Source organism: Acinonyx jubatus, chromosome A2 (assembly GCF_027475565.1).
Source record: "Acinonyx jubatus isolate Ajub_Pintada_27869175 chromosome A2, VMU_Ajub_asm_v1.0, whole genome shotgun sequence".
NCBI lineage: Eukaryota > Metazoa > Chordata > Mammalia > Carnivora > Felidae > Acinonyx > Acinonyx jubatus.
The window spans coordinates 161392846-161405779 of NC_069383.1; the positions used below are offsets into that span (position 1 = coordinate 161392846).

At 54.5% G+C, this 12934-nt stretch overlaps 1 protein-coding gene across 7 annotated transcripts in view; it reads left to right on the forward strand.

The window, feature by feature from the left end:
• Positions 1-12934, forward strand: part of RANBP3 (RAN binding protein 3) — a 54544-nt gene that overhangs the window by 33445 nt on the left and 8165 nt on the right. For 4 of the 7 annotated variants that reach the window (XM_027049095.2, XM_027049096.2, XM_027049100.2 and 1 more), the window contains 7 exons: positions 91-177; positions 2013-2084; positions 7313-7378; positions 8134-8226; positions 9449-9567; positions 10558-10671; positions 12827-12930. In XM_027049095.2, coding sequence (XP_026904896.1) covers positions 91-177; positions 2013-2084; positions 7313-7378; positions 8134-8226; positions 9449-9567; positions 10558-10671; positions 12827-12930 — 655 coding nt within the window. The remainder of the gene's footprint in view (positions 1-90; positions 178-2012; positions 2085-7312; positions 7379-8133; positions 8227-9448; positions 9568-10557; positions 10672-12826; positions 12931-12934) is intronic. The other 3 variants (XM_027049098.2, XM_027049099.2, XM_027049103.2) reach the window with 1 other exon arrangement.

A 12934-nucleotide genomic window follows, 5' to 3' on the forward strand; every position in this document is an offset into this window, starting at 1 on the left:
AATCTCTAAAACGGTTCATCCTCTTTGGTTGTAAAAGTGAAAGCAACCTGACTTTCTCCTCCTCTTCCTCCTCCTCCTCATTTTCTGTAGATTCCGACCGAGAAGATGGAAATTACTGCCCTCCTGTCAAGCGAGAAAGAACGTCCTCTTTAACCCAGTTCCCACCATCACAGTCAGGTAACCGTTGCAGACCGTTCCCAAGCGGTGAAAGCGTCCGTGCTCCCCTCTGATGTCTCCTGCTCGGCCCAGATCCACTTAGAATCCATCTGAGGCTCAGCGTCTGCCAGGGATGAGGCTCAAGTGCTCCCCACTCGAGAACCCATGCCACTTACAGAGGCTTGTGACCTAGCCGACTAAAAGAAAATGCACGAAGTAATCTCTCTAAAAGAGAGGGAAAGGATGGTCAGTCCTGTTGGGAGCTGTGGCCATTAGGTACATGTCCTCCTGCTCGGGTGTGTGACTGTGTGTGTAGACTGCAGGCACAGGAAGCGAAAAGTAGTGCGTCCTCCTGACCCTTCAGGCACGTGCCTAGAGCTTGGCAGTCTGGTCCAGAAGCCCAGACACACACACACGGTACATAACGAACCAAGTGGCCCCGGAAGACACTTTGGTGATGGAATGCCATGAGCCCCCAAAGGAGGAGGGCTTGGTGGGACCTTGAAGGGTGGGCCAGGCTAGGACCCTGCGGAAGTGGCTGGGCCCGAGGGCTTGTATGGAGACCGATGCAGGAAAGAGGGCGTTGCCCAGAGTAGAGAGAGATGCCGGGGCTACTGGGTGAGAGGTTCTCTGAGCCTGGGGACAGCCCTGCAGATTCAAGGGCAAACATAGCCTCAGGGCTTGCCCCTTCCCCTCCCCATCTTGACTTGGTCCCCCTGGCGTCGTCCGTGTTCTCAGTCTTGGCGCCCAAGTGCAGGCTCAGAGATGCGTATGTATTTAGAGAGGATCTCCGGTTACCTATCTTGGCATCCATTCTTGGGAGGTTTGTGTAACTGTGAACCTTAATGATGTCACTCTAAGAGAAAAAGCACACCCTGGAAGGTCATTTGTGCTTACAGGAGTAATGTAGACGTTACAGGAAGGTGCAGTGTAGAAAGCGAGCGTCCTTTCAAGATCCTCCCCTGAAACACCCTGGATTTCCTTCCTGTTTCCCTTAACACACGTATTGTGGACTTTGCCACACCCTTTCTCATGAGTGCTTCAGGCCCCTGAATGGATGCACTGTCACTTGCTAATAAGCAGGCCTTGAGGAACCTGTCCAGGCTTCCATAGACCTCCTCATCTCCCTCGTTGCCCGGTGCTCCTGTGAGACAGGGAGCTTCTGCTTCCTGGCAACGGATCGCATTCCTTGGCGTTCACCGTGCACTGCTGAGCCACGCTCTGTGGCAAAAGGTGCAACAGAGAAGTGGTTTGTGCTGTGGCCCTAGGCTGCAGGGACAAAGGACAGCCAAATATCTCCCCTCTGCTCTGGCACAGTGGCATAGGAAATAGCTCTCAGTCACCGCGGGTGGAGAGACACGAGCAGAGCTGGTAACTTGGAAGGCGTTGTCGGTGCCCTGCGCTCTGATTCTGTAGCTGTGTCCGTCCACCCAGATAGTTCTTCAGCTCCGAGGGCCATTGCATTACTGCCCGGCCCACACCCCAGGCAGCAGTTGATAAGTGTAAAGTAAGATCCTAAGCAGGTGAGGGGAGTAGGGGTACAGCCAGCCAGCGAGCCCTGGCAGGTGACAAGGAGCAGGGACTGAGGCTGGGAACATCCAGTTCATTCTGCTTCCCTCCTGGCTGCCCACTTAGGGGCCCAGGGTGCCAAGGAAAAGCCAGGGGCATGAGGACGAGACAGGCAGCCACAGTGGACCACAGCATCTAACGGCCTGGTTCACAATGTTGAGCCTCCTAGAGTGGGGCTTGGAGATCGACCCTTCAGGTGGGAGAGGTGACCCGGTTCGTGTGTTCTCCGCCTACTCACATTGTTTTTCCTCTTGTTCCCTTCCCTGCCCGCACCTCCTTGTCGACAGTATCAAAAAACAATGTTTTTATGCCATCAACCTTCTGCGAGCCATCTGCAGGCAATTCTGACTCAGAACCAGGTGAGCCCTCGTGTCCCTTTGCGTTTTACTGCCCGTCGCTAGGGGTTTTCCTGGGATGAAAAGCAGTTGATATTGTAAAATAAGATCTTAAACAGGAATGGGCAATTTGAAAAACGGATTCTTTTTCAGTTCTTAAATGTTTTCCCAAATCTTCAGCTCGTAGATTTGGAATCCAGTGTGAGGCAAGCTTCATAAGCCCTTAGTTTTTTTTGCTTCTGCAAGGAGGGCCTGGTCCCAAGGAGTCTTTAAAGTTTTGTTGTTTTTTGGTTTTTTGTTTTTGTTTTGTTCTTGCAAAAACAAAAAGCAGCTATAGATCAGCGTACTGCTCATTTTACAAGGTTTTTGCACAAGTAATAACTCTTATCATTTTTTTAAGGCAAACGGGAAATACACAGAGTGAAAGAATCTGGCTGCCCCGCTCCCTTCCCCACCCCAAGGTAACTGCTGTGAGGCCGATGGAATTTTCCAGACCCCTTTTCTGTGCATCAGACCCTCACACTGATAATCAGTGTGACTTAGACATGTTCAGAAGGATATGTAAGCGTACTCAGTCACAGCTTTAAACCTTGAGGGCAAGAGCTTGCCTCCCCCCCGAAGACTGAGAGAGCCTTCCTTTTTTGGTCTCTTACTGGAGACCCAACTCCAGGATTTCCTGAACGTTTCTCCCACGTGGCTGAAATTCCTCATAGAAGATTTAATGAGCAAGTTCAACCACCCGAATTCTGTAACCCAACCTGCCTTATATAAATTCATTGCCGACTTCAAAAGCATTGCAAGAGAAGTCCTACTCTGGCATGAGGGCAGTGTTTTTATAACTTACGGGATCGATTCGGTAGCCCCGTTTCACACAATTGAACTCATTTTGGTTCGAAAAGCAGACTGTTTGGAGCTGACCCTCTCACCAGGTCCTAAAGAGGAGTTTGGTTTCTAAGCGTCCTTGGGAACGCCTGGAGTGCTCCCGTAGCAAGAACGCTGTGAATGGTAGGGGCGACGTTAGCCGCGGTGAGCCTCCTCTGGGCCAGGCTGTCAGTCCCCAAAGCCGAGTGTCTAGATCGCGTGGAGCTGGCGATTTCCATCACAAATCTCACAGCCCCTCGTGAGGTCTGTGAATGATGGCCTCGCTCTCTTCTTTCCCCCCACAAAACCTTCATTCTGCAGCATCGACGGCAGGGCTACCCTGAGAAAAGGGGGTTCCCAGGCCTGCCGAGGCGCCCTGACGCAGGGTGGAGTCATATCAGACTTGCACATCGGTCCCACAGAGCAGGCCTCCTCTGACCTTGCCTGCCTGCCTTTCTTTTGGTTTTTAGCTTTAATCGGGGGGGCGGCGGGTGCAGATTTTAAACTTCGGGAAGAATTTTATAAAGCGCTTCTATATCCCTTTGCGCATTTGATTTTCCCCAGTCGCCCCAGTGATGTCCTTCATAGCAGAGGGACCAAATCCAGAGATCATGCACCACGTCTCTCTCTTTCCATCTGGAATACTGCCTCATTCTTCCCTTGATTTTTATGGCCGAGAAGACGACAAGCCCATTATTTTGGAGGAGTTTTTCTGTCTGGGTTCACCCAGGGATTCCTGGCGATCCCACCCAGGTGGTGCGTCTGGGGCTAGAATAGCACAGGAGCGAAGCTGTGTTCTGCCGGCGCCCCAGCCCTGCTACCAGTGGGGCTGATTTTGCCCTCTTGGTCACAGTGGGTTCTGTCCGTTTCTGCTCTGTGAGGTCACCCCCTTTTTTCCAGAGAGACGCTCTGAGACCCTGGGGAAGCCCACCCCCCCGCCACTTTTCCCTTCCAGCATCAGCATCCACTCGTGTTCCCTTGCTCGGGTTAGTCATTCCTCTGATGACCGATCACGGCGGGATTTTCTGCCTTCGTTGTTGCTGGTACGTTCAGGTGGTGCTCTCCTGTGGGAGAGGGCTTTCCCTTCTGTCCGCTTAGTCCTTTGTGATCCTGTACCTCAAGGTGGGCGCGTGGATTCCTGTTTTAGGCAGCCAGTTACAGCCTGTCATTCTTAGTGCAGAATTTAACCATCCCAGATTTGGCCAGCGGGAGTCGCATCACACGGGTTCCTGTGTCATTTTGCCACGACACGTTATTCTTTTAAGTGCTTTCTTTCTGTCCTAACGAGAGAGGCTCCAGGCCCGTCATCGTGTCTGTTTTTCTCAGAGGGGCCCTTAGTGGAGGGGGCGTGGTCTCCAGAAACCAAAATCTGGGTCTCAGCAAGCTCACCGCCCCTGGACTGTCACTGCGCCTGGGCCTCCTCGGTGCCCAGAGACGGGGACACGTACCTGTACTTGCATGCACACACGTGTGTACCCGTACACACGTTTCTTTGTATCTGTCCATGTGTGTGGGTAGCCCCAGGCTCACGTGTACTTCCAGTCCAGCACCAACAGGGTTCATCTGAACCTCCTTGCTTTGAATTTCTCCCTCTTTCTTTCTTTCTTTTTTTTCCTCTAAGTTTGTGTATTTATTTTGAGAGAGAAGCATGAGCTGGGGAGGGTCAGAGACAGAGGGAGAGAGAGAATCCCAAGCAGGCTCCACACTGACAATGTGGAGCCCGATGTGGGGTTCAAATCCACAAACCGTGAGATCGTCATCACCTGAGCCGAAACCAACATCAGACGCTCAGCCTGACTGAGCCAGCCAGATGCGCCTCCCTCTTTCTGACAGTAAGAGACCTGCTGCCATCACCTGCAGTGCACGTTCTTATACCCTGCACGTGCCAAGCACCCTCCCACCTGCCCCTGCCCGGCCCCCATCAGGCTGCCTGTTCCTCTGGCACACACCAAGTTCAAGTTCCCTCAGGGGTGAGTGTTGCTTCCCTCACCTGTCACTTGGGGTCTTCCCGAGGCAGGGCGGAAAGCACCCGCAAAGAGGCCTGCTTGCTTTAAATGTGATCGGAGGAGGGCAGAGACTGCTTCAGAGGGAGCAACCTATCCGCCCAGTGAGCTCACAGAGGGGCACGAGTGTGCCCCCGGTGCGGTCGCTCTTGGACGCCAGTGACCCTGCCACGTGTGCCAGGGCTCTGGCTCCTCAGACAGGCCACACCTCTTCATTGTGCCCTGACCATGTCGCAGGAAAAGGGAGTTTCTTGAAGCCACGAACAGAGAGCACGTCTGTTTTGGTGGAGATGGGGCCCGTGAGCCCCTCCCTGTGAGCACACCTCCCTGCTGCCTTGGGCTCCTTCTGTCCCCAGTCCTTGGTTGCCATTACAGGCGTGGCTTGCTTTGCCTGTGTGTCGTCCGCTCGCTGCAGCATTCAGTGTGATTTCTTGTGAGTCTGCTAGGTGGGCCGGGTGCAAGGCCCGGTGCCGCGATGCTAGGTGACGGCGATCGTCCGCACCTGTGCCCCCGCTGGTCGTCCTCAGCCAGCGGCAAGGGTTGCATGCTGCCACCGTTGCTCTACACAGAGCAGAGAGGTAGAGATTGATCGGGGGCCACAGTGGAAGCATTGCAAAGCCAGCTATAAGGGCTTTTAAGAATTACCTCAATTGTGAACTTCGTCTTAGTTTTTCCTTAATGTTTGTAAATTGCCAGTCGTCTTATGAATGATACTAAGCTTTGGGAATGTGTTTGAGTATTTCCCTTCTAAAAAGAAACATCTGGCAGCTTGTCTTCCCCCGCATCTGGGGTGTCTGAATCTCGGGAGAGTGGTTTTTATGACCTCTCTCTTACGGGAGTGACCCCAGCTCCACTAACACAGGCTCTTGGAAGCCTGGCGGACTCAACTCCTTCATACCAGCTAGCAGCGGGAGTTTTTTAATCCTGTTTTTGCCCAAGGAGAGCAGTTTGGCTCACCCACGTGCAGACAGCAGAAAGGCGGCTTTCCTGCTCCATTCAGAATTCTGATTTGACTTTGTTTTATGCCTAAAAGTTTGCTCTGGTAAGGCATTTTTGGTGTTCTAGTGTAGAGTTGGTTGGTTTTTAGTGTATCCACAGAGTTAAGCAGCCATCGCCATAATTAAATTAATTTTAGGTCATTCCATCACCCCGAAAAGAAACCCCGACCCCATCAGCAGTCACTCATCACCCCCTCCCCCAGCCCCTGGCAACCAAGAATCCACTTTCCGTCTCCATGGATTTGCCTGTTCTGGACGATTCATATAAATAGAATCACACACTATGTGACCTTCTAAGATCTCTTTCCATTTGTTTGTCTTTACTTTCTTCCAATGATGTTTTGTAGTTTTCATTTGTTAAATATATTCCCACGTATTATTCTCTTTGGTGCTATTGTAAATGGAATTGTTTCCTCAACTTTGTTTTTGGATTATTTGTTGCTAGCGCATAGATTCACGCAACTGATTTTTGTGTACTGATCTCGTTCCCTGCAACTTGACAAGGGTTTCTTCTGATGAGTTGGACCTTAGCACAAAAGCAAGGCTGCCTCCGGTAGCCCCGAATGCTGTCATCCCTGTGCTGCCCCAGGGACAGACCTTCATGCTGATCCTTCCTGTCAAGCACATCAGACCGTCCCCCCTCCCCACCCCTTAGGAGATAGGCCAAGTCCACAGCACGCACAGATTAAGGGATTTGTATGGACCAGTGGCCCAGCTGAAATCAGGCTTTGAGCCGTCGCCCTGCTTCCTTCCCCTTCCTTCTCTTGGGCCTTCCAGTGTTCTCAGGAAGCGACGAGGTGAAGTTCTCCAGACACATCTGGAAAGAGAGCAAGCCTGCTGTCTGCCACCTTTGATCTTTCACCACAGAAAACGTGTCTCATTTCCCAGACATCTGCTGGTGGTGCAGAGGCTTCTCCTGATTACACAGGCATTCTCTGACAAGACAGAGAGACGGGTCGAAGAAAGGGAGACCGGTCCTAGAGACCCTGATTGGGTGACTCCCTGACATTCTCCAGGGCCTGTGAGCCCAGCACAGCTCCTGGCAAGCTGCCGGGTGAGGTGGCCCAGGCATGGACCAGCTGTGCACGCACTGTCACTTTTGTCTCGCACCTTCAACAGCCCCCGGTCTTTCATTGGCAGCACGCGACCTGGAGTCAGCACTCCTGCGACCCCCTGCCTCCTCCTTGTCCAAGCTGCTGCCTTATGACCTTGGTGGTTGGACCGGGCTTCTGCGTTTCTGTTTTAGTTTGGAAACATTTCCCGGGTTCTCCAGGCTCATGGCCACTGAAGCCCAGACCACGGTCTTCCCCTGCCCTTGACCGTCTCAGCTTCGCTGCCATCCCCAACCCCTAAGCAGTCCTGCTTTTTACCTTTTGTCTTGTGCTTGTAGAGGAAAAGAGCAGTGGGTTCCGGTTGAAGCCACCAACGCTGATCCACGGCCAGGCACCCAGCGCAGGTAGGTGCCCGCCTTGAGGACAGTAGAGGGCCTTTCTCACACCCTTCCCACCTCTGTGCAGCCTCTGTTTGCGTGGCTGCCTGAGGCAGCCCAGCTGGTGTGCTCCAGGCTTAGCCCGCGCTCCAGGTCTCCTCAGTTCCCTGGTGCATGAGCATTGACAAGTCACTCTAAAGAGCCCATCAGATCAGGAGAGATTCTCCCGCCTGGCAGCCCTCTGCCACCCTGAGGGGGGTGGGTGGTGAGGGAGTGGACTTGGCTCGGTGTGGGACGTTGAGGCTCTGCGGCCCGCGTTTGCTCTGTCGGTTCAGGCTGTGTCTCCAGAGCGTCCCAGCCCCAGAGTGCCACAGAGTCACCCCAGTCAGCGGAGTGGCCGCGAGCCAGTGGCCTGCTGCTGGGGAACAGGGCCTGGCAGTGGTGCGGAATGGGAAGCATTCTCTTGTGGCTCCTGCCCAATTTGTGTTTGGCAGAAGGGTTTTCTCAGTGTGGCATTTTGAAAAGCAGGTGCAAGGGTATTTTTATGTGAGCCTGAGCAGAGTCCTAAACCCTGGGGGCCTGTCTGCGGCTCTCCGCTCTACTTCACCATCTCTGCTTGGCCCTTTAGCCCAGCACTTGAGGACAGCTGTCCCGTGCTTCCCCCGTAACATTACTGTACTCACCGGATCAATTTCTGTAAAGCCCCCTGAGAGCCGTTGCAGGGGTGTGCGTTTCTGCCCATGAAGACCGAGGGCCCCGGGCAAGCCATCCTCTGTTCTCAGGTCTGCCGAGCCAGAAACCCAAGGAGCAACAGCGGAGTGTGCTTCGCCCGGCAGTGTTGCAGGCCCCGCAGCCAAAGGCACTGTCACAGACCGGTAAGAAACGGCCTGGCACACGGGCTCGCACGGTGGGGTGTAGAGTGTTCCTGAGATGCGCCGGGGGCAGCTGTGTCTCCAGCGAGGGGACTTCAGCCATATGTGTTGAATGCACTCCGGAACAGAGAGAGTGCTGGGGAAACGATCCTTTAAATCCTCGGTGAGCTCAGGGAAGACAGAGAGGGATGCCGTCTCCGTGCAGCACTGGGCCACGGTGACAGCCGGTTAAGATGTGCTTTGTGCACGCACTGGCTTCTACAAGCTGGCCCGCTCCCAGGTGTCTGAGATTCAGCCCAGCATGTTTGCAGGCAGAGCTCAGCCCCGTGTGTTTGAGAAACTCGTGTCATTTTGGTCACGTGCCAGCCGGAAGACCTAACTCCTCAGCCGCGTTCCCACCATCTCCACACGGTGGTGGTTTGCAGTTAACCCTTAATTTATTAATACTAATGAGCTTTTCTTGTCTTCCTCTTGGTCTTTCCCTGTAATTTAAAAATTCCTCATCAGAAGCAATCCAACATCCCCCGTGAGGGAAATAGTTAATATTTCTGAAGAGTTTCAGTGGGAAGGCTTTTTTACATGATGCTGAAGAATCAGCCAGATTTAAAGCTCTGCGTGTCACATGATCTCAACTATTTCAAGGGCAAAGATGCAGGGAACAAAGATGTTTCGTTTTAATTTTTCTTTTTTAACGTTTATTTATTTTTGAGACAGAGAGAGAGCGTGAATGGGGGAGGGTCAGAGAGGGAGACACAGAATCCAAAACAGGCTCCAGGCTCTGAGCTGTCAGCACAGAGCCCGACGCGGGGCTCGAACTCACAGACCGCGAGATCGTGACCTGAGCCGAAGTCGGCCGCTTAACCAGCTGAGCCACCCAGGCGCCCCAACAAAGATGTTTCAAGTAAAACTTATTTTATAAAACTCCTAATTGTTCCTTCAACATGTATTTTTTTTTTTGTTTTTTTTTTTCCCCATAATTAGCAGTGTTGTTTCTAAGTATGCTGAAAATTCATACGGTTCTTTGTGGAATAAGCCGTAAGATATTCTCATTCCCGTGAGGTTTTAGTTCTGGGTTTGTTTTTCTGTAAGCATTTGTGATTTTCAGTGGTGACGCCAGATCCTGTTCTTTACAAAGGAGAAGTGACCCTGTTGGTCTAGATGGTGACAGGGGCGCAGGAAGCCGTACCGCGCTCCCGTGACCCCACACTGTCCTTCTCTCCCACAGTCCCCAGCAGCGGCACCAACGGGCTCAGCATCCCGGCAGACTGCACGGGGGCCACGACGGCCACGTCGCCCGACACCCCCGCGCGGAGAAGTCCCTCTGATGAGACGCGAGCGCCTGAGGTGCGTCCGTGCTGGGCGGGGAGCTTCGCCGAGCGTGTGGGCGGTTCCCTGCCCCGAGCAGAGCCAGGGCTGGCCCGCGTGGAGGCTTCTGGATTAGCTCGGCAGCGTGTGCACACAGCAGCCACCGATGCCAGTAGTTGCCAGAATGCCGATGATGGTCCGCGCGCAGTTCCAGAGTCCCGCCTGCCCAGGCTGAGTGCCGCCCAGCCGCGGGTGGCGGGCGGGCCTCTGAGGAGTCCCTGGGGCCAGAGGAACGGCCGTCACTGATGGAGCCTCGTGCCGTTGTACATGAAGAGATGTCTCCCCTCCCTGCTTCCACAGCTGAGCAACCTAGGGATTCGATACACGGCCCCGTGCTAACTGGAGAAATGTGCCTGGGGAGGCAGCTCAGACACCTTTCTTTCTTTTTTGCAACGGAGCCCAGGGTTCTGGGATCGGGCGGGCCGAGGGCGTGTGTGCCCAGTAGCGTCGCGCAGCAGCTGCTCGATGAGGGTCCGGGACGAAGAGCTCGCACCTGCGGCCGGCGGGGGGCGGCCTTGCGGTCTGGCTGCAGCAGCGCCCGGCCCGCCACACGCTGAGCCGCCCCGCGCGTGTGCGCCTGTGTCCGCGGCAGAGCTGCCGCCCGGGCCTCTACACCCGCCGCCTCCCCCACGCCCCGTCCGGGTGGATGTTGGAGCCCAAGCGGTGAAAAGCGTCATCTGCGATTCAGTGTTAGAACGTCCCTCGGCCTCCCGCCTTCCAGCCGCACTTTGCAGGGTTAACATTAGGAACCGTCGCTGCCACCTGCCGCCACTTGGAAACGCGGGGGCCGGGGCAGCAGCCCAGTAAGTCTCCTGCAAGTCTGCTGCGAGCCCGGGGGACGCTGAGGCGGCCCGGATGCCCAGGGACCCCGCCAGAGAAGACAGCAAGCACGTGAGGCGTGAGAGGGCCCGTTTTGCTCATCGGGGCTAACCTGTTGCCTCTTCTCGGTTGTCTTATTTGTGCCTCTAGGACAAAGACCCCCAGAAGAATGAGCCTAGCAGTACCGGGGAGGACTGTGAGAAAGCAGAGCGGGCTGTACAGCAGGCGTTTGTGTTCGGACAGAACCTGAGGGACAGAGTCAAGGTGTGTGAGTGCTTGTGCTCGGGTCGGTCCGCCTGGCTCCTCTTTCCCGTCAGAAGAGGTGGCGCGAGGAGGTGCACACGGTGCGTCGCGGGCTACTCCTGTGGCTCTCGGCGTGTCCAGCAGCTTCCTGCTTTACACGCCTTCCATACCGCACCCTCCGCAGCGGGCCCCTTGTTCTCCTGGGAGCAGCGGACAGGGAGGCAGCCGAGCCTGCCCGTCCCTGAGAACCGATGCTTTGGAGGCAAAGGAGGCCGCGTGATCGGTCCTTTCCACATCGCCAGAGAGGCTGCTGTCGCCTGCCTCGAGGACTTCTCTGGGCACAAAGCGGCACTTAGACCGCTTCGCTTCGTTCTGAGTTGCTGGAGGCCGGTCCTGCGGCATTGAGCGGCATCCCTGGTCCCTGCCCTCTAGGCGCCAGGCATATACCCCTCCCCCCAGTATGGCAACCAAAAGTGTCCCCCAGTAGTGTCGAGTGTTCCCTGTGGGATTAAGTCACCCCTAACTGAGAAGCATTACCTTATTTTTTTAAAGGAGGGCAGACGGAAAGGTAACTGTTTTCTCTCCCATAGGAGGCAACGGCATCTGTCTCCTCCTGGCTGCCCCAGGGCCTGTTGGTCTAGGGGATTTTGAGTCGGGGGGAGAGCATCTGGCAGTGGCAGGGGACTGGGCTCTGGACCCCGTGTGCTGACGCTCTGGGAGACCAGACTGGGCGGCAGTGCCTGTCCGGCCACAGGGACAGAGTGTCCTTCTGGGCCATTTCCAGCAGCTCATCGGCAGGAGCTCCTTTAGAAGCCTGAGAGACCACATCAGTGGCTATGTCTGGGGACGTTTGTGGTTGTCATGACTAAGGCATAGGTATTACTGCCATCCAGTGGGTGGAGGCGAGGGATGCTGCCCAGCCCCCCACAGGGTCCAGGGCGGCTTCCCCACAGAGGGGTCCCGCCCCGACGTCGAGGATGGTGACAGGGAGAAGCCCTGAAATAAGGAAACCCAAGTCTCTCGGGTGCATAGAGAACTTTGGGTTCTGCCGCCCGCTTTCTGCTTTGGTGCTCACTGCCCAGGAGAAACCCAGATGCCCAGAGGTGAAGAGTAGTGTTGCTGTTGCATGGCTTTATCCAAAATAATGAGTCCCTGGAGGCTGCTCACTCCAGGGAGAAGGAAGCAGGAGAAGGAAGGGCCTGGAGATCCCCTGTGCTGGGGGCAGTGGTCTGGCCTGGGCTGTCAGGTTGAGTCTGTTCCTAGGGTTTAGGGGGACGGCTGCTTGAAATTGGGGCAGGGCTTTCTCTTCTGGAGGCCCGGGGCTCCTGCGGTCCGTGGTCTCAGTTAAAATGCCAGCTTCTCTGGGGCGCCTGGGTGGCGCAGTCGGTTAAGCGTCCGACTTCAGCCAGGTCACGATATCGCGGTCTGTGAGTTCGAGCCCCGCGTCGGGCTCTGGGCTGATGGCCCAGAGCCTGGAGCCTTTTTCCGATTCTGTGTCTCCCTCTCTCTCTGCCCCTCCCCCGTTCATGCTCTGTCTCTCTCTGTCCCCAAAAAATAAATAAACGTTGAAAAAAAAAAATTTTTTTTAATAAAAAATAAAATAAAATGCCAGCTTCTCAGTGGGGGTGACTTCTGGACACCCCTGAGTCTCTGCTTTCCCGGTCATAGAATGAGGCTGAGAATGCCCATCTTTCAGGGGTCCCAGGAGGGTCCCATTCAATGAGCTGTTTAACACAGCTGGCACAGCACTTAGATTAGAGGAGCCCTCAAGAAACGATGGTTTTATTACATTTATAATACACCCCTGAAGGTATCAGATTTGTAAGTCTACTGTGGTCGTGTTACAGAAGCATTGTTGAAAATGCCAACAAGATGCCAGCTTGAGGGTTTGGTTTTTTAACAAAAAAGAAAAAGCTCTCTCATGCCTTATGGACTGTGTTTTATATCTTCACCGTTAAAAGCAGAAACGGAGACATTGATTACAGCCCCACTCCTGGTATGTCCACACACACACACACACACACACACACACACACACACGCCCTCACACCTGTGCACGATAGGATTTGTGTCCTGGAAATGTACCATGCGGCCTAAGGGTTGTGCAGACAGGCTGAGCTGTAGAGGCCAGAGCAGGCAGGTCTCCGACTTGTAACTGTGCCTCTCTGTTTCCCAGTTAATACACGAGAACACTGAAGTGGCTGACATGGAGAATGCCGGACATCCCAGTTCAGAAACGCCGACTGCGACCAACTATTTCCTTCAGTATATCAGCTCCAGGTGT